Raw genomic sequence first — 21990 nt, forward strand, 5'->3', positions numbered from 1 at the left:
ACAGCAGATTACACTTTCTTCTCAAGTGTGCAGGGGACATTTTCCAGGATAGACCACATCTTGGGTCACAAATCAAGCCTCAGTAAATTTAAGAAATTTGAAATCATATCAAGCATCTTTTCTGACCACAACGCTATGAGATTAGAAATGAATTACAGAGAAAAAAAGGGAACAAACACATGGAGGCTAAACAATATGTTACTAAATAACCAAGAGATCACTGAGGAAATCAAAGAGGAAATCAAAAAATACCTAGAGACAAATGACAATGAAAACACTACGATCCAAAACCTATGGGATGGAGCAAAAGCAGTTCTACGAGGGAAGTTTATAGCTATACAAGCCCACCTGAAGAAACAAGAAAAATCTCAAATAAACAATCTAACCTTACACCTAAAGGAACTAGAGAAAGAAGAACAAACAAAACCCAAAGTTAGCAGAAGGAAAGACATGATAAAGATCAGAGCAGAAATAAATGAAATAGAAACAAAGAAAACAGTAGCAAAGATCACTAACACTAAAAGCTGGTTCTTTGAGAAGGTAAACAAAATTCATAAACCATTAGCCAGACTTATCAAGAAAAACAGGGAGAGGACTCAAATCAATAAAATTAGAAATGAAAAGGGAGAAGTAACAACAGACACTGCAGAAATACAAAGCATCCTAAGAGATTACTACAAGCAACTCTATGCCAATAAAATGGACAACCTGGAAGAAATGGGCAAATTCTTAGAAAGGTATAACCTTCCAAGACTGAACCAGCAAGAAATAGAAAATATGAACAGACCAGTCACAAGTAGTGAAATTGAAACTGTGCTTAAAAATCTTCCAACAAACAAAAGTCCAGGACCAGATGGCTTCACAGGTGCATTCTATCAAACAGAGAAGAGCTAACACCCATCCTTCTCAAACTCTTCCAAAATATTGCAGAGGAAGGAACACTCCCAAACTCATTCTATGAGGCCACCCTGATAGCAAAACCAGACAAAGATACTACCAAAAAAAGGAATTACAGACCAATGTCACTGATGAATATAGATGCAAAAATCCTCAACAAAATACTAGCAAACAATCCAGCAGTACATTAAATGGATCATACACCATGATCAAGTCGGATTTATCCCAGAGATGCAAGGATTCTTCAGTGTACTGAAATCAATCAGTGGGATACACCATATTAACAAACTGAAGAATAAAAACCATATGATCGGGCTTCCCTGGTGGCGCAGTGGTTGAAAGTCTGCCTCTGATGCCAGGGACACGGGTTCGTGGCCTGGTCTGGGAACATCCCACATGCCGTGGAGCGGCTAGGCCTGTGAGCCATGGCCGCTGAGCCTGCACGTCCAGAGCCTGTGCTCTGCAACGGGAGAGGCAACAACAGTGAGAGGCCCGCATACCTCAAAAAAAAAAAAAAAAACCATATGATCATTTTAATAGATGCAGAAAAAGCTTTTGACAAAATTCAACACCCATTTATGATAAAAATTCTCTGGAAAGTGGGCATAGAGGGAACCTCCCTCAACATAATAAAGGCCATATATGGCAAAGCTACAGCAAACATTTTCAATGGTGAAAGACTGAAAGCATTTCCTCTAAGATCAGGAACAAGACAAGGATGTCCACTCTTGCCACTCTTATTCAACATAGTTTTGGAAGTCCTAGCCGTGGCAATTAGAGAAGAAGAAGAAAAGGAATACAAAATGGAAAAGAAGAAGTAAAACTGTCACTGTTTGCAGTTGACATGATACTATACATAGAGAATCCTAAAGATGCCACCAGAAAACTACTAGAACTAATCAATGAATTTGGTAAAGTTGCAGGATACAAAATTAATGCACAGAAATCTCTTGCATTCCTATACACTAACAATGAAAAGTCAGAAAGAGAAATTAAGGAAACAATCCCATTCACCACTGCAACAAAAAGAATAAAATACCTCGGAATAAACCTACCTAAGGAGGTAAAAGACCTGTACTCAGAAAACTGTAAGACACTGATGAAAGAAATCAAAGATGACACAAACAGATGGAGAGATACCACGTTCTTGGATTGAAAGAATCAATATTGTGAAAATAACTGTACTACTCCAAGTAATCTACAGATTCAGTGCAATCCCTATCAGATTACCAGTGGTATTTTTTACAGAACTAGAACAAAAAATTTTAAAATATGTATGGAAGCACAAAAGAAAGACCCTGAAGAGCCAAAGCAATCTTGAGGGAAAAAAGACGGAGCTGGAGGAATCAGACTCCCTGACTTCAGGCTATACTGCAAAGCCACAGTAATCAAGACAGTGTGGTACTGGTGCAAAAACAGAAATATAGGTCAGTGGAACAGGAGAGAAAGCCCAAAGATAAACCCACGCACCTGTGGTCAACTAATCTATGACAAAGGAGGCAAGGATATACAATGGAGAAAAGACAGTCTTTTCAATAAATGGTGCTGGGAAAGCTGGAGTGCTACATGTAAAAGAATGAAATTAGAACACTCCCTAACACCATACACAAAAATAATCGCAAAATATATTAAAGACCTAAATGTGAGACCAGACACCATAAAACTCTTAGAGGAAAACATAGGAAGAACACACTTTGACATAAGTCACAGCAGGATCTTTTTTGACTCACTTCCTAGAGTATTGGAAATAAAAACAAAACAAAACAAACAAATGGGACTTAATGAAACTTAGAAGCTTTTTCGCAGCAAAGGAGACTATGAACAAGATGAAAAGACAATCCTCAGAATGGGAGAAAATATTTGCAAACAAATCAATGGATGAAGGATTAATCTCCAAAATATATAAACAGCTCATGAAGCTCAATATTAAAGAAACGAACACCACAATCCAAAAATGGGTAGAAGACTTAAATAGACGTTTCTCTAAAGAAGACATACCGATGGCCACGAGGCACATGAAAAGCTGCTCAGCATCACTAATCATTAGAGAAAAGCAAATCAAAACTACAATGAGGTATCACCTCACACCAGTTAGAATGGGCATCACCAGAAAATCCACAAACAACAAATGCTGGAGAGGATGTGGAGAAAAGGGAACCCTCTTACACTGTTAGTGGGAATGTAAATTGATACAGCCACTATGGAGAACAGTATGGAGGTTCCTTAGAAAACTAAAAATAGAATTACCTTATGACCCACCAGTCCCAGTACTGGGCATATACCAGAGAAAGCCATAATTCAAAAAGACACATGCACCCCTGTGTTCATTGCAGCACTATTTACAATAGCCAGGTCATGGAAGCAACCTAAATGCCTGTCGACAGATGAATGATTAAAGAAGATGTGGTACATATATACAATGGAATATTACTCAGCCATAAAGGGGAACCAAACTGGGTCATTTGTAGAGACATGGATGGACCTAGGGACTGTCATACAGAGTGAAGTAAGTCAGAAAGAGAAAAACAAATACCGTATATTAACACATATATATGGAATCTAGAAAAATGGTGCAGATGAACCGGTTTGCAAGGCAGAAATAGAAACAAAGATGTAGAGAACAGACTTATTAACCAAACGGTCAAAGTCGGGGGTGGGGTGGTGGTGGGTTGAATCTGGAGGTTGACACTAATATGTATGTATATTAGTGTATAATATTTTATACACTATTATGTATAAATTAGTGTATAATATTAGTGTATAATAAAATATGTATAATATTTTATACACTAATATGTATAAAATAGATAACTAATAAGAACCTGTATAAAAAAATTAAATTAAAAAAATAATCAATTGACTCATAACAAAGATAAGATTATCACATTGTATTTACTCCCACCTACCCAATTTTAAAAATTATAAAGTCACGATATAGCACATTCTTTTATACATAAATTATGTGTAGTTTCCTTTTTTATACATAAATCATGCACCATTCTGTCTTAGTTGTGGGTTTAAGTAGAGGTGGTATTTACAGTGGTTTCTTCGTTCCTGAGATCCTTGCATCGTGCTGTCTCTTGGTTGGATATTTTTGGTCATCCTGTACGTTTTTGAAAGGTTCACCTTGATGTGTTTTACCTGAGTTCTTACGCGCTTGAGAACGTCTGCCCGTGGACTGCACACTTTAAAGACATTTCTCTGTTACTTATAAACCTCTTGGGTCACGTTTCATTTCCCTTAGCATTTTTCATTTTGCCTTGTTATTTTCTCTGCTCTATATGCCATAGGCTAACCTGTGTTTTTATTGTCTTCATGCTACTCTTGTTTCCTCTACTGGGACTTTCTACTACTGTTTTTCTTCTCCTGTTTTTGTTTCTCTCATCTCTTTCTTGAGTTCTTCTTGCTCATTTTTTTTTTTTTTTTTTGAGCATGTAGACAGTGGGGGAGGAGGGGGCAGGGGTGCAGGGTGTGGAGGCACTGGATTTCCTTTTTTCAATCAGCTTTTTTCATTTTAGAATAGTCTCAGACTGTTTTTTGCCTTTTGGCATGCATTGTAATTTTTGTTGAAAGGTGGTGTGTCATGTGAATGGAGCTGAGGTAGATAGGTTTTTAGCATGCAGTTTTGTATTTATCTGGCTACCATATAGGCTACAATTGCCCTGGCTGTGGTGTCAGTGGCAAAAATGTCCTCAAGTGCCCTTGTTTGTGTTTCCGCTATTGTCTTTGGGTTTTCCCAGAAGCTTCTTAAATAGAGCCTGAGGCTCGCGCTTCCTTTAGCTGCAGTCCCGTTGTCTTGCAGGAGCCCTGTTGGTTTGGTGGTGGGATGTGTGTGTTGGAGGGTCTGTAGGCCTGTGATTAGGTCTCAGTCTCTTAGTGAAACCTGCAGGGGGCATTCCACTCCCCCGCCCACCGAACAGTTGGGCTTTGGTAAAACCCAAAGTGGTTAGATTCTGGGAAAACAGTTTCCCTTGAGGGCAGAGCACTCTGGGTGTATTTCAGAAGGTTACCACCCCACCATCTCCGCCCCCAGCACCTTCTGCAGAACCAAAGGGATTCTTCTTCACAGTGAGAATCTGGTGGGACTTCTGGAGGTAAACGTCACAAAAGTTATGGAAAACGCAGCTCCTCTGGAGTTTTTTTAACGCTCATACTAGGCTACACTGAGCCTCCAGCAGTTCGTCGATTGCAGTTTAAAGTGTTCCTACAAAAACTGGCTGCAGTTGTGAGCTTCAGCACCAGCTAAGCCGTGCTTCTCTGTTTCTGCCTTTCCGTCTCTCCGGATGGGGGACAGTAGTTTGCCCTGTGGCCTTAATTCTCTGATGGATCCGGGAAGCGCTCTTGATTTTCAGTTTTCTCAGTTTTTTTTTCTTGTGAGGACAGACGTCACAACTTCTAAGCTCCTTATGTATCAGATCAGAAACCAGAAATCCTATTTGAATAGTTTTAGTTTTACAGAAAAATAATGTGAAGGTAATACAGAGTTTTCATATATCCCATACCCACTTTCCCTGTTAACAGATCACGTGAGTATAGGGCATTTGTCACCACTAGTGAACCAACACTGATACATTATTATTATTATTAACTAAAGTCTGTACTTTTGAGATTTCCTTAATTTTTACCTAATATCCTTTTTCTGTTCCAGTATCCCATCCAGGATACCACATTACATTCAGTCACTATGTTTCCTTAGGCTCCCTTTCGCTGTGAAAGTTTCTCAGACTTTCCTTATATTTAATGACCTTGATATTGTGAGGAATGATGGTCAGGTATTTTAGAGAATGGTCCCAATTGGGATACGCCTGTTTTTCTCACGATTAGACATTTGGGTTTGGGGGAGAAAAACCACGGAGGTAAAGTGTCATTATCATCACATCATATGAAGGACACACACACCATCAGTGCGACTTATCCCTGTTGAGATTGACCTTGATCTCCTGGCTGAGGTTTCTCCCCTGTGAGGTTCCTTGGTTCCCCCCTTTCTATACTGTTCTCTTGGGAAGGAAGGCACTGCACAGCACACATTCTGCAGAGCCCACGTTTTAGGGGTGGAGAGAGATGCCCCCACTTCCTGGAGGGTGGGGTATCTACATTAGTTACTTGGAATTCTTCTGAATGGGTGGCTTGTTTCTTCTTCCCCATTTATTTATTTACTTGTTTATTTCATCATATTTTGGGTTTTAAGGCAATACATTTTTAAAAATTTTGTTTTTCACGTTTTTCCAACTTAGGCCGTATGCAGCAGCTCTTTGCATCGGCACCTGTGTCCCTGTGACACACTCCCATCATTGTGCTTTTGGTTTTAAATACATCTTCCATCTCTTCTTTTTTTAATTTTTAAAAATTTTTAAATTTATTTTATTTATTTATTTTTGGCCGCGTTGGGTCTTCGTTGCTGTGCACGGGCTTTCTCTAGTTGCCGTGAGCAGGGGGCTACTCTTTGTTGCAGTGAGCGGGCTTCTCATTGCGGTTGCTTCTCTTGTTGCAGAGCACAAGCCATAGGCGCACAGCCTTCAGTAGTTGTGGCGCACGGGCTTAGCTGCTCCGTGGCATGTGGGATCTTCCTGGACCAGGGCTCGAACCTGTGTCCCCTGCATTGGCAGGCGGATTCTTAACCACTGCACTACCAGGGAATCCCCAGTGTGCTTTTGGTTTTGAGCACTTCCTTGATCTCTGGCACTACAAGATGCTTTGGGCTCATCTTACGTGGTCCCCATCCCAGTCCTGGAATCAGCCATTTCTCCATGAGCTGGCTCAGTTTTCTGCCCTTTTCCCCCCACTGTAGTCTCTTCTTTCAACCTGTGTATTGCTTCCTGCTTTTGGTTCTTTCTTATGGGTGTTTGTGGTTCCTTAAGACTGTGGATAATTTCTTCCCTGAGTTCTTCTTGTCTTTGGTCAGTCCTTCTTGTACCTCTTCTCTATCTGCCTTTTGCTTCTCTTTTATTCAGTATCTCCTCACCTACCCTTTTTATTCATAGTTCAGTTGCAGTTCCTTCTAATTATTTCTCATCTTTAAGTGAAATGGACTAATTTTAGGGGAAAACACCAGTGAATCATGGGGACAAGGAAGGGACAGACCCTGGGGAAGGGGAGGCAGCAAGCTACCACACGCCTAAACCTTTGCCTGGAATTTTTCTGAATTTTTTTCCACCAGTTTTTCCCTTTGCATCGAGGCATATCTTATTTTCTGGTGTTCGCGGGGTCAGTGGGTCACTGTCTGTGGCAGTAAAGCCAGGTGCCTGCCTCTGGCCTGTTTTTTCTGCCAACACCTTGAGCAGCTCTGGGTTCTCCCCGCACAGGCCCCTACTGCCCTCCTCTTTGCTGTGGGTTCCCCCCACCTTCTCCGTGTCCCCAGCTTTAGTCTTTAACATCAGCGTCATGTAATACCTGGGGGCTTGGATGCCGACCCTGGTGGACAGCTTGTGGCCTGTGGCCTGGAGAGGAGGACAGGGAGGCTGGGCTCCCAGCGGCTGCTGGCCTGCGTGTGGGCTGCAGTGGTTTCCTACTTTGGAGTCAGAGTCTTTACTTTTTTTTTTTTTTTTTTTTAATTTTTATTGGAGTATAGTTGATTTACAATGTTGTGTTAGTTTCAGGGATTGACAGGGAACTCTGCTTTTCATCTCTTGTCGTTCTTGGTGCTTTTGAAGGTGTGAAGGGATGCAAATAACCCGAGCTTTAACCCGAGCTGCTCCATCAGGTGTTACGGTTTGTAGAAAGATTATTTCCGCGGCAATCATATTTTTTTAACATGAGACTTTATCCGTGAAAGTTATAAGGGGGAAATGATGGGTTTTGCTCTTTATGAAAATGAAATCTTTTTACTTTTTCATGGAATGGTGTACTTGACTCTATGATGTCACTTTTTGCCAAAATGACCTGTATATTCAGTACAATCCCGATAAAAAATCCCAACATACTTTTCGGGTAGAAACTAGCAAGCTGGTTCTGACAGAAAATGAAATCTTATAAAAAGAAAGAAAATGATTTTTTCCTCATTACTGAGTCCCAAGTATCTTGATCATTTTTATATAAATCAGAAATATTTATCTGAGTTCCTTTAGAATTGAGTAGGTGTGAGGAATATGGAACTTCAGGAACTTTAATTTTTAGAAATGTAGGACACTGTATTTCCTTTGTCAGAGGTTACAAAGGAAATCAAAGAGGAATCTCTCCTCCACCCACGGATGCCTTCTACCGTTCCTGACAGCATTTCTCATGGAAATCAGATCTCGACCATCTGCTAGATTCAAAAATGAAGCGATAAAAATGAAAAAAAATTTAACTAAAAAGAACTTGAGAAGAAATGTAAATGTACAAATTATATCATTGATTTTATTTTCAATTTGCTGTTAGGTTAAGAAGCCAACAAACAAACAATAGATGTCAGTGTATGTAGGACATGAGGGGAAAAGTCAGGGACAGTCACCCCCTCTCTGAGCCTCTCTTGTATTCTTAATTTGTTGGAAATATTACTTTTCAGACAGCAGCGCTTTCTGCAAAATAGACGAGATCTTTTCCTTTTTTGGCTCTCCAGGCACCTTATTTGTCCTGACCAGTGGCTCTTTCTATCTTGGTAAATTGTACGTTTTTAAAAACATATGGACACTTTAAATAATTCACAATCCGAAAATGAACCCTACAGAGGATTGCTTTTGCTGTTCTGTTTCAAAATAAATGAGGTGGTCACTTTGTACCTGGGGAGAGAAAAAGTTCAGGCCTCTCTTCTACCCCAGATTTCTAAACCCTTCTAAGGATTTATATAATAGTGAAGATACAAAGGATTATAAGGATTTTATAGTAAGAATGAAGCAGCAGTTCCTGCGCTCTTTAATCCAAGTAAAGACTATGATGGTCTTATTTTTTTTTTTCTTTTCAAAAGACAGGCTGTTGTTGAGAGTAGCAACCTAATCCCTTCTGTGTCAACAACTACTGGCCCCTAAATGGCTTCCGTGCCACCTGTACTGTTACTGTTTCCCCAACTCCTTGGCTATTTTAGTGTTGCATTTTTAAAATATAAGATATTTCTAGTTCTGTTTTATTTTTTGAGTGCTTGAACATTCTTTTGAAAGAACATTGGTTTAGATGTAGCCAATCAACAATCCCTCAACTGAGAATATTTACCCTTGGTGGGTAAAAGCAGCTGGGAATGTATCTTTGGCCTAGTGGTCATTTAAAAATGTCAGAAGTTTTGTGCTCACATATACTAAAATTAGAACAATACAGAGAAGATTAGCATGGCCCCTGTGCAAGGATGACACGCAAATTAGTGAAGCATTCCATATTTTTAAAATGGGCAGAAGACCTAAATAGACATTTCTCCAAAGAAGATATACAGATTGCCAACAAACACATGAAAGGATGCTCAACTAATCATTAGAGAAATGCAAATCAAAACTACAGTGAGGGGCTTCCCTGGTGGCGCAGTGGTTAAGAGTCCGCCTGCCGATGCAGGGGACACGGGTTTGTGACCCGGTCCGGTAAGATCCCACATGCCGCGGAGCAGCTGGGCCCGTGAGCCATGGCCGCTGAGCCTGTGCGTCCGGAGCCTGTGCTCCGCAATGGGAGAGGCCACAACAGTGAGAGGCCCGCGTACCGGGGAAAAAAAAACAACTACAGTGAGGTATTAGCTCACACCAATCAGAATGGCCATCATCAAAAAATCTACAAACAATAAATGCTGGAGAGGGTGTGGAGGAAAGGGAACCCTCTTGCACTGCTGGTGGGAATGTACATTGATACAGCCACTATGGAGAACAGTATGGAGATTTCTTAAAAAACTACAAATAGAACTACCATATGACCCAGCAATCCTACTACTGGGCATATACCCTGAGAAAACCATAATTCAAAAAGAGTCATGTACCACAATGTTCATTGCAGCTCTGTTTACAATAGCCAGGACATGGAAGCAACCTAAGTGTCCATCGACAGATGAATGGATAAAGAAGATGTGGCACATATATACAATGGAATATTACTCGGCCATGAAAAGAAATGAAATTGAGTTATTTGTAGTGAGGTGGATGGACCTAGAGTCTGTCATACAGAGTGAAGTAAGTCAGAAAGAGACATATAAATACCATATGCTAAGACATATATATTGAATCTAAAAAAAAAATGGTTCTGAAGAACCTAGGGGCAAGACAGGAATAAAGATGCAGACGTAGAGAATGGACTTGAGGACTCGGGAGGGGGAAGGGTAAGCTGGGACGAAGTGAGAGAGTGGCATGGATATATATACACTACCAAGTGTAAAATGGATAGCTAGTGGGAAGCAGCTGCATAGCACAGGGAAATCAGCTCGGTGCTTTGTGACCACCTAGAGGGGTGGGATAGGGAGGGTGGGAGGGAGACGCAAGAGGGAGGGGATATGGGGATATATGTATATGTATAGCTGATTCACTTTGTCATACAGCAGAAACTAACACACCATTGTAAAGCAATTATACTCCAATAAAGATGTTTAAATTAAAATGTCAGAAGTTTTATAAGGGGTTTAACCTTATGGAATTGCTGATATTCAACCATTTTTAACTTCAAAACTGGCAATTTCATCTCATTCAACCTAAGAGCTTACAGATAGCGAAGCCTAACACGTGGGAACTTATGTTCCCGTTCCTTCTCTCCCTCCCTCCAACACTTCACCTCCATCCTTCTTATGTTTTATTTTGTGAGGAGTCAGTTGACAGGAGCTAATAATCCCAGGACAGACTTCCCAGGACCCTGCCTCCAGACCATCCCGTTCCTGTTTTCCCCACCGTGGTCACTGACCCCTGTCACTTTCCTGTTCCCTTGTTGGTGCAGGTCCTCAGTGAGGTTTGTTGACAGCTCCTGGTGGGCCTGTTGACTACTGCCAGCAGCTGTCCATCATTTTCCTGGTTAATACACACTGGGAGGGGTTACTGTCTTTTATTTGGGTCCTAGGTTCTCAAGGACTTCAGAAGGGTCTTCCATACTCTGCGGACACACTTTACAGCCTTGTTATGAAAACCTAGAGTCAGTCCTGGTTCCTCGTCTTGACTCAGCCACCCCATGACTTGGAACCATTCTAAGTCACTGACCTCTGACCCTGTGTTTCTTTATCTCTGAAGTTAAATTGTTGAATATTATAGTCCTATGATTATGTGCCTCAGTGCCATTTAAGGTTGCCCTTTTCTTCCTAAAATCTGTATTATAGATAATTTATACAGTTATTTCACAGGGTGGATCGTCGTAGCACAAGATACTAGCCTCCATCCCAGGGTGGAGTACATACTACCATTGACTACGAGGAAATTTAAATGCTTGCTTCCCACCTAGTTCAGCTGCCAGAGGGTCCTTTCAGTGCACCAGTTCCGAGCGAGCATGCAAGTATGACTGTAAATTTCCCCCGACAGAAACCACGTCACCTCATCAGCCACATAAGAAAATGACAAAACAACCAACTGTGAAAGCATGCTTGCCAAGCCTTCAGCATCACTGCGTTTGGGGGAACACATTTGTACAAGGTGAAATCGGGGCTGGACGAAGCCCAGAAGACACGTTCTGGGTACCTGTCTTCTCTAACCTGCAACATATGGGAAGTGTGTTCGTGCCAGTGAAGTCAGGGTTCCAGAAGCCCCTTTGCTCCCTGAAGCCACATCACCATTCCAGGGATGGGGAGAGGGAACCAGGGATGTGGCATGCTGCGTTCTTAGTAACTACCAGATCTCTAGTAAACAGTAAGAGTAGCTAAGGCCCATTCGGCATTGCTTCACTAAATCTTCACAGATAACCGGTAACGTTTACTACCATTGCCTGTGTTTTTTTTTTCAGCAGAGAATACTCAGGCTCAGAGAAACAAAGTAGTTAGCTAGTTAGTGGTCAAGATTCAAACTAGGTCTGTCTTACTTCGGTGCCCATGACCTTTCACTTTACCTTGAACAGATTTTAAAGTTGCCTGTAGGCAACCAAATTGGAACATTGGTGAGAGAAGGAGAAGGAGGTCCCACACCCCACCCGCTCCAAGGTTTGGGGTAGAAAGAGCACTTGAGTTTGAAAGGAGCAAACTTCTGACTTCCACTAACTTTGTAAAAGGGCTCTAAAGTCATCAAAGACACCTCGAAGAGAGGGAAAAGGAAGAATGACTCTTAATAAGAAAAAGGCATATCCCAATGAAAAATGGCCCAAAGAGTTGAACAGACACTTCCCCCAAATGAGTAACCAGATGGTCAATGAGCATGTGAAAAGATGCTCGACATCATGGCTCATTAGGAAAATGCAAATCTGAACCACAGTAGAAATCACGGCATACCCAGCAGCATTGCCAAGATGGAAAAGACCACGGCACCAGGCGCTGGTGAGGATCTGAAGCCACTGCGTCTCTCAGTCACTGCTGGTGGGAGTGTTGGTGGTAAAACTGCTTTGGGAAACCATTTGATAACTTCAGGTACAGCTGAACACTTGCATTCCATATGACCTAGCATTTTCACCCTTCAGACTATGACCAGCAGGAATCCCTACATATGTTCATAGGAAACATATGGAAAACCTACAGGAAAATGTTCATAACAGCACAATGCCTAAGGGCCAGAAAGTGGAAACTAGCCAAAAGCCCAATAGCCAGAGACTGAACAGACCAGTGGTGGAATGTTCACATGGTGGGATGCTGTAGCCACAGGAATGAGCAAACTGTTGCTACACATGGCAACATGGGTGGACCTCGCACACATGAGGTAGAGCGATGACGGTGGACACAAAAGGGTTCGTGCCATATGATGAAGCTGAAAAATGGGAAAAACTAAACCATGCTGTTAGAAGTCAGGCTAGCGCCAGCCTTTTACAAAGCGGGAGGGGAGTGCCAGGGGTTCCTGGGCGGCCGGGGGTGTTCTCTTTTGATCTGGGTGGTGGTTACAGTGTGTTGAGATGTTGAAAATTCGCCAGTTGTTCACTTAGGATATGTGCATTTTGCCGTATGTATATTCTCCTTTGGTACTAAGTTTTCAAAGTCCTATACATACAGATGTTAGTTCTTAATTTTTGATTCCCACGGTGGCAATATAAATTTAAATCAGCCAAGCTTTGCATATGTATAAAGTAGGAATTTTGTGGCACATTGTGACCTATATTGTGGGAGAAATATTCTTTTTTTTTTTTTCTTGATAACTCTTTGTTGACCTCTCAGTGTGTCTGAACCCGACAGGGCGAGGAAGGAAGGAAAGAGTGAATTTCATCAACACCAGCGATCATTGCCGCTCACCGTTCATTCAACCAAATCCACGCGAGCTGGTCAGGTTTCTGGCAGATTATAGAGCTCTTTCTTGCCTTGGCGTCTATAAGAAAACTTACCTTTTTGTTATGATTTTTATACTTCCAAGAAAAGAAGCATAAGGAAAATACCTATGAAATTCCAAGACCTGGCTACAGCCAATTCTAAATCTTTATTCTCTAGGAGACAAGGAGAAAAGATCGAAAGAGAAGCCTTTTCACATGGGCCATCTGCGTTTGCAGTAATAGCTGTCTAAGGCAATATGGAAAGTTTACAGAACTCTTTTACAAAATGTTCAGGTAGTATGCTTGTTGAGTTTTCAAATTCTTATGTCAACACAAATATAATTGAATTCTAGTATTAGAAGGGGACTAAAAGAAGAACAAACTTGTGTTTTAAAAAATAAAACATGTGAAACACCACCTGGCAAAGAGTCTACTATGTCGTCTGGGACAAAACACTGAGACTTAAGTCTGGCCTTCCTTTGAGGCCCCATCATCCTGCCTCTCGGGTGACCCTTGTGGAGCCTTGCCTGGTCTGTTCAAGGTCACACGGTTGGTGGCTAAGCAAGGCAGGCCCTACCATCTTTAAACTTCCAACCTCTTTCTCTTCCCCCCTCCACCATGATAGAGATTCCAAATAATGGATTAGTAATAGCCCAAAGTTCACAGGTGTGATACTAATGCCTCTCTTATAAAATATGTATTTCAGCTCGCGACTCTTGAATTCCCTCCAAAGAAACTATTTGGAAACAAGGATGAACGTGTGATTGCTGAGAGGCGAAGTCAGTTAGAGGTAACAGAATTAAGCTTTTCTTTCTCTGTGTGCAGAAAGTTTGCCATCTGATTGACCAGTGAGAATTCTTCCTCTTAAACACTTAACTCTTGTTCACGGATGGAGAGATGCTGCTTCATGAACACAGGAGGTGGCAGCAGCAGATTGTAAAGTAATGAGATCAGTTTACTGAAAATATAAGTCCTTCCCCCCACCCCCAACAGAGCGTTTTCCTGGGTTTTGAGGAGATACATTTATACCAAGGGTTAGGAAGCAGGTTGTGGGTGAGAACTGAATGTTCACGTAGACAGATGGTACACAATGCAGGCTGGGGGTAAGAAGCTTGCTGCCAAAAACTTGAATTAATTAACTGAAGATTTGTAGTATTGCATCGTTGTTACTTTTTCAAGGTGGCTGGAAGCAAAAAGACACATACCCATTTTAGTCATGGTTAGGTTCTGTTGGACTTATTTTAACTTCGTCTTCTGAGCCAGCTCCGTGGAGAGCTTTGGTTCAACACAACTGTTGTTTTTCTGACTGCCTCCCTGCTGGCATGCACTGTTGACTGCTCCGTAGAGCTTGTATTGCTTTGCAGGCTAGAGCTGCTTGTTTGGTTGGCATATGATGCTACCGAGGCAGAGTGTGCTGAGGCATGGTCGCAGGTAACCCTCGGGCATGGGCTACCCTCTTGCCGCTGTGAGCCACTGAGGCAGGCAGGATAAAATTACAAATAGCTCACTCCAGTTAGCAAGCTTCCTGGGGCCTCGCAAAGTCCCCTCTGCTACTCTTTTAAGAGGAAGAAAAAGAAGACGTATTGCAAATGAAATCAAATAAGAGGAGGCCTGAGACAGCCCTTTCTGAATTGTGAAAGTCTCCAGAAAACGGCGGTATTTTTCTCATTCCTGGAGACAGCCAGTTTGAAATGGCTGCCCATGGGGTCCAGTGAATACCAGTGAACCAAGCCTTAGGGAAACCTCCAGAGGCTGGAGGTTGCAGTGAGAGCAAAAGGGGGGAGTGGGGACTGTGGAGAAATTGAAGACTAGAAGACTGTGGTCCACGAGGGGCATTTTAGAGACTTGAGATCCTCAGTATAGAAGTGATCTGAGGAAAGAAGAGTTTCAGGGTGTGGCCATGCTTACAGGCCTGTGAGTTAAACTATAGAATTACACCTTTGAAAGGGTGCTGGAACTATTACGACTGAAGTTTGGATGGGTCGTTGCAGGGCTCTAAAAATCAGCCTATGAGGTGGTATGACCCTGATACCCAACTGAAGAGCTTACATTCAAGGGAAAGGTTATCGTGGTGAGCCTGCTTGACCAAGTTCTCTTAAAGGTTTAATTGTATCATACAAACAATTTAAAACTCACAGTAGAACTAGTGATGGTTTTCTTTCCGGAACCCTTACCTGCGTCAGTAATCCAGACTTGTCTTTAATGGAAACGTGCAGAACGACAGTGTATAAAAACAAGTTTGTAAACTAACAGGAAGTAGCTGTTGTCATCCCTACTTACTCAGGGCTCCAATTAAATGCACATGGTGCCAGCCGTGCCCCACAGATTGGGCGTTTGTGTGCTGTGCGTTTGTGAGCCCTGCTCTTGGGGACTCTTGTCTTTCCACTCCAGCTTCCAGAGTCAGAGCAAAGCTCAGGGCACCTTTTCATTCTTGGTACTTTCAGGTGGAACCCATGTTTGCTTTTTCAGGATCTCCTGCTTAATCACTTAGCCCTACCGAGCCATCAGCTGTTGACAAACAGAGTTTTATGTCAACATCTCTGCGGATACAAGCATCCCTCCCATTGCCCGTGACTGTGGTTTACCTGTGGCATTAACCCATAAGGAATGGATTCCCCACAGCTTGTGGAAATTGAGGGGCTTACATTTTAAATTAAGTGTATTTCGTCTCATGTTGACTGTTAAATCTTAGAATATTATGTTCTTGTCAAGGAGAGAGTGTAATTCAGCTTCACTTTACCGGAAAGTTAACCTGACATTCTTGAGTTGATTTCCTGCAACTATTATGATTTTTATTTTCACGCTAACACCAAGAGTCACTGATGTAGTGCATTTTCATGTGAAAATTAACATTTATTGTCCCTGAGCTTCCTATTTAATTCAGTATACATTTATTTAATTCCTGATACGTGCTGGGGACAGTGCTAGGTGTTATATAGAATATCAAGGGGAATGAGACACTTCTTGCCCTCAAAGAGCATATGTTTACATTGCTGTATGAAACTCTACCTGGAGGTATAGTTGAATACGTAGGCATGTACAGAAAGGTGGGTTTCAGTAGGACACATTTGTACCGGCACACACCAATATACATGGTGTTTGCGCCAAAGGAATTATCCGCTGATTTTTAAAATCCAGAAACACAGCTTTACAAACCTCCTCACGCCGATCGAGCTGCCTAGAGCAGCGTTCTCAGCAAGCATCCAGTTGCGTTTCGATCTTCCTTGCTATTAAAATAGCTGCAAGATTTGGACCTTGTGTTTGAGTTTATCAACAAAAAGTGTCAAATGTTTTCACATGAAAGACATAGATACCTACTTTCTAACTTATATAAGGTTAAATCCTATTTATAACGATGTTAAAATAATTATTCTAAAAATGATGGGTAACAGCAGAAATTTCTGCCTGTCACGAGATGTTCTAGAGATTAGTTTTATCACCGCAGAGAGAGGAATATTAGTGGTGCGTGTGGTGGTAGCCGTGTGGGGTTGGGGTGTGTAGCACCAGGAGAAGGCAGCAGTGAGTCAGGACGTGGTGATGCTCAGTGGTGAAGTGTACATTTGGCCTCCAGAACTCACTCTTATTGGTAAACGTGTATAGGCTCCACCCACAAAGAGTTACCAGGACCACTGTAGCTTATAACCCGGGGCCAGGTTTTCCAGAATCTGGCCTGTTACTGCTTTGCATCTCATGCCCAAATGCCGCCAAGCGCTTTTGCTCCACAAGAGCCAGAGTCTCTGGAGGTTTCTAACGTGGGCGGAACCCCCTGTTTCTAACGTGGGCGGAATCCCAGCCCCGCTGGAACCGTTCAGTGTAAATGTGCACATCGTGGGCAGACCCTGCTCTCGGGCAGCCAGAGGGTTCTGATAGCGGCTCTCCCCACGTGTGACACGGTGCTCAGCTCCTCCAAGCCCTTCTTGTAACGCGGACGACAGCCCAGCAGAAAAGGCTGTGGAGGTAACAGGAAATGATCACATCAGTCTCTGTCTGATGAGTTACGTGGAGCAGAAGGGTGCTTGTTACTGTACTTGAAGCCAGATACCATTACCATCAGGTTGAACCTGTCATTGTCGTAGGTCAAAAATGGTGGGATATTGGCAATTCCGTAGGCTTTCACATAGTACTACTGCTGTCTCACATTTACTGGGTGTCTACTGAGTGCCAGGCATGAGTGAAAGGCTTGATATATCATGCCATTTACTCCTCCAGCCAGCTTTTGAGGTGACTTCTGTTATCTCCATTTTACAGGTGAGAAAGTTAAGTCTTGGGGAGGATAAAGAAGGTCATGTAGCCAGTGAGTGGCAAAGCCTCAGTCTATACTAGAGTGTCTTTCAGGGCAGCCTCCTTCTCTTAATCCTCAGCACACTCTGAGCTCGAGATACAGCTGGGTCTTCTGCACACTTTGTTCTGGAATGTCCATGAGATTTCACCTCCACTTCTTTTAACATTCTTGGTACTTTCTTGCTTGTATCAAAAGGTATGTTTATGTCTCAGATCTCCCCTATTATACTGTTCAGTTACTTGAAGGCAACAGAATCAACGTCTAATTGAATTCTTCATCTCCCATGATATTTCACACGTGCTTCACATTCACTGTATTATTCACTGAATTCTCAGAAAATCTGCCGATATTAGCCCCAAATAGATGAGTTTTTTGTTTTGTTTTTGTTGATTGATGAGAGGTGCATTTTGGGTCACTAATTTCAAAGAATGTTATCATCTACTTGGAAACATTTCTGCTAATCATCTCAGTAGTCTGTCATTTCAAGGAGTAACTGTAATTAATGAAAACAAGTGAAATCCTCTAATAAAACAGTAAAGCTTTCAAGAATAAAACCACTACCTTTAGGTGTAAGAACCTGAGAAGTTTCTCGGACGTTTTCTTGAACGTACTAGAGCAGGCAGCAGCCCAAGATCACATCTTCCCCATTTTCAAGTCACTGGCTAGAGCATTATTAAGATGGATAAAGGTAGTGTGGAAGCTTAGAGCATGGGCCTGGGGCGCTGCATCCTGGCTTTGTTCCTTTGGAGTTAATGTCACTGTCAGTGTCCTTTATCACTGACAAATGAAGACAAATAATACCACCATCTTCCAGGAGTTGACCTGAGGGTTAAATGAGATCATGGACATCACACGGCCTCTGGTACAGAGGGAAGCACTCCGAAATGTTAGGTGGTACCGTGGTGAATGAAAGTGGTGGTGGTGACGAGGACAGTTGGCCACAGTGATGGCGCCTTCCAGCACGTTTCAGATCTGCTTTAAGAGCCAGGGGAGGACAAAAGAATGCCCCCCACCTGCAGTCATGAAGTGTAGCAATGTGAGCACCTCAGTTTGTTACATCTATTTGCAAAATCAATTTCTGAGGACAAAGACACTAAGATTTTGTGACTGTTCTTATGGTGATACTTGGAAGATACCAGGAATCTCATGATGTAACACCACCCTTTCTTTCACCCTGTAAAATTGTCATCTGAAATGTAGAAATGCTTTCTGATGATTGAGTCACAGTTGAGCTACTGTCCGGTGTGAGAAAGATGAGAGGCCTAGGATCATTACGACACGAGCACAGTTCCTCTGCGTTTACATAGCTGTTGTTCACAGCCGGTCGGCTCTCTTTGCATGTCTCCCGAGTCGCTGACAGTGAGGCTGCCCACTGTGGCGTCCCCAGCACGCCTGATGTACCCCAAGCCTCTGCCTGACAAATAGTGCGTTTCGGCCAGTGACCCCCAGACATACACCTACTTTTTTAACAGTATGTTAGATTTATTAATTCCCTGCCCTGAGAAAGAACAGATACCATGGGAAGCAGGGGGCATCTCAGCAAGGTGTTACCAAGACCTTGTGATAGGACTTGGCCCTGGGTTAGGTGATTTGGGGCAGAGGGCAAGCAAGCGGCCTTTGCTCTGGATTGGATGTTGGGCCATTTCTCTGATTGGGTGTCTTAATAATTCTTATCTGGAAGGCAAGAAGAACAGAGTGAGGTTAAAACTATGATTGATAAGAAACACAGCAGTCATCCTGTTAGCCAGAGGAGGGGGGTATTTGATCATTTTCATGGTTTGTACAGTATTCATGTTTTTGTGTTCAGACATGATTGTGGAGTGTTTTTTGGGTTTTGTTTTTCTTTCTGTCTCGCTCGTGGTCACAGAGTAGCCTCGCCTGGTCTTGGTGTCCTTTGGAGCTGTCTGCCCTTGACAGGAGAATACCGAGCTTAGCTGCGAGCACCCGTCCGGCCCTCAGCTGCGTCTCATCACTTTTTCTTACAATAGAGAGATGCCCAGAGCTCACAGGTGTCGTCTTTTCTAACGTGAACTAAATGAGGAGTTGTTTTCAAAATAAAAGTCTTGGTGGTTCCCATGCCTTACCTGCCTTACAACGTGGGTGTTACGGCGGCTGCCGTAGTGCTACGTCCCCCTGCCCAGCACCAGGGGCCACTTCCCTGCACAGCCCAGCTTTTCTGACTAACAGCAGTGTCTGCTTCTGTTGACACTTCAGTTTTATGTTACTTTCAAACCTTTGATTTCCAACAGTAGAATCATTTTGGTTTAGACATTGTATAGGTTGAATCCTTTCAGTTTCACAATACATTTCAGGAGGTGAAAATCCTTGCATTTTCTCACTCGTTCGGCTACCTGAAAGCTATCTGGCAATTCTGTGCTTAATTGAACATTCTTTCCATCTACTCTCTGCTGATCTTACAGAACGGATAATGGCGGAACCATTACCAAAGTAGGCAGAGAGTGAAAAATACCTCACGGGAAGAACCGTTTCCCTCCTCATTTATGTTTTTATGTATTTTACCTTTTCTGGTTGTGTGGTCATTCGTATTAGCAGTGACTGTTTTCTGTGATTTGTTGATCACAGAGCATTTCTGAAGGGGGTTACGTGGCTGTCGCTGTGTGGGAGGAGACTGAGCTGGACTTTGGGGGCTGTTTCATCGCGGTGCTTCGTGAAGTCAGAGGGGCTAAAATTGCTGTGATCTGGCTTGAAGATTTGGGAAGGAGATGGGAAACTCCATGTGGTATTGGAATAATGCAGAAGGTTCTAGAGTCAGACCTGCACTTGCAACCCAGCTCTGTGAGACTACTCCCGTGTCCTGTGACCTTAGTTCCCTCCCTAAACTTTAGTTCCTTACTTGTTAAGTGGCAGAAATCATATCTGCTCCATGGAGTTGTTAGAATTACATGATGAAGTATGTACACTGTGAGTAATGGAGTTGTTAGAGTTACATGATGAAGTGTGTACACTGTAAGTAAGCGGTGCCGTGAGGGGGAGGAAGTCTGGGAAAGAATGAACTCCAGAGGCAAAGTGCCCATCAAGAAACCATTTTACACAACTGAAGTCCTTCCATATCAGTGTAAGTTGGCACTTTATGGTCACATCAGAAGAGTGAGTCCCCATCTGGAGGGAAAATCCCACTTTGGTTTCCATGCAGAGTCTTTGGTTTAATTGAGAAGAAACCAAAATTGAAACACATGTTTACAAGGAGAGGATCAACTTCCAAACCCAGATGGAGGCTGGAGGGACAAGGGAAGCGCCCGCCATACTGTCAGTTTTACTCTGCCGTTTTTCCCCTTCCCCACGTGGCATCCTGTGTGGGCTGATGGCTAACAACTTAGGGACTCAAAACTCACTGCAAGTGGGAAAACTCTTCCCCATCACTGGGCTCCCAATCTAAAGCTCTAAGCAGGCAGTCAGGGTCTTCATGTTGTTACTGACTTGGGATTAAGTCAGCAGAAGCATCTCCGAGGCTGGAGCACCTCCGTCAGCTCAGACGTCCTCTCCTCGGAGAGCCCTGCCCCTTCACTCCCCACCAGATGCCTCTGTGGCTTCTTGGTCAAGCACTTTGCAGTGGTTGGGGGGATTTTTTTGTTTGTCAGTTTGTTTTGTTTTTAAATGCTTTATATTTTACTAGAAGGTAAGTTCTGTGAGGACAGGGTTTCCAGCTGCCTATTCACTTCTGTCTCCTCAGTGCCTAGAACAGTTTCTGGCCCTTAACAGGCCCTCAGTAAGTGTTTGTTGAATGATCACTTAAAGCTGCACTGAATAGCAAATATCACATATTTGTTCTGACAAAAAACATTTTCAAAGCCAGAGCACATGCATGAATGGGTTTAAATGCCACTTTGCAGTAGGCCACTGGGCTGGTTACTTACCCATTCTGAGCTTCATCAGTCTTAATGGGAAACAGGGATAAGAAGAGCTAACTTTCAGAGTTGCTGAGCAGATCAAATGAGAGTGGTGTTTAAGAAACACCTGTACAAGACATAGGCCCTAGCCCATAATACATCCCAAATTGATACAGGATAATGGTTAAAAACATACATTATACAGTCCAGCAGACCTAGTTGTGGATCCTTGCTCTGCTACTTACTGACTGGGTAACCTTAAACAGGTTTCTTAACCTCTCTGTGGATCAGTTTTTCTCATCCTTAAAATGGGGATAATAATAGTACCCACTTCAGAGAGTTGTTGTGAAGGTTAAATGAGATAATACATGTAAAATACTTGGATAGGCGCTGGGTTCATAGCAAACACTAGAAATGATCATTCTTTTAAAAATTGCTACATTCCAATCGCTGTGTGGTGACTTACAGCATACTTTTAAAATTAAACAAAGTTCTAATTAATGCACTAAGATAAGAAAAGGCAATAAAAGGTTATTCTGGGCTTCCCTGGTGGCGCAGTGGTTGAGAGTCCGCCTGCCGGCGCAGGGGACACGGGTTTGTGCCCCGGTCCGGGAAGATCCCACATGCCGCGGAGCGGCTGGGACCGTGAGCCATGGCCTCTGAGCCTGCGCGTCCGGAGCCTGTGCTCTGCAACGGGAGAGGCCACAACAGTGAGAGGCCCGCCTACCG

At 42.8% G+C, this 21990-nt stretch overlaps 1 protein-coding gene and 1 non-coding gene across 3 annotated transcripts in view; both read left to right on the forward strand.

The window, feature by feature from the left end:
- The window catches only part of LOC113626476 (kinesin-like protein KIF16B), a 280843-nt gene that overhangs the window by 227673 nt on the left and 31180 nt on the right, over window positions 1–21990 (forward strand). For both annotated transcript variants that reach the window (XM_027118145.1, XM_027118146.1), the window contains exon 25: window positions 13838–13921. In XM_027118145.1, coding sequence (XP_026973946.1) covers window positions 13838–13921 — 84 coding nt within the window. The remainder of the gene's footprint in view (window positions 1–13837; window positions 13922–21990) is intronic.
- LOC113626661 (U6 spliceosomal RNA) lies at window positions 9079–9186 on the forward strand. The gene has a single exon (XR_003435216.1). It is a non-coding gene; the product is annotated as a U6 spliceosomal RNA (small nuclear RNA).

Source organism: Aethalodelphis obliquidens, unplaced genomic scaffold (genome assembly GCF_003676395.1).
Source record: "Aethalodelphis obliquidens isolate GAN/ISIS:26980383/991018 unplaced genomic scaffold, ASM367639v1 scaffold18, whole genome shotgun sequence".
Lineage (NCBI taxonomy): Eukaryota > Metazoa > Chordata > Mammalia > Artiodactyla > Delphinidae > Aethalodelphis > Aethalodelphis obliquidens.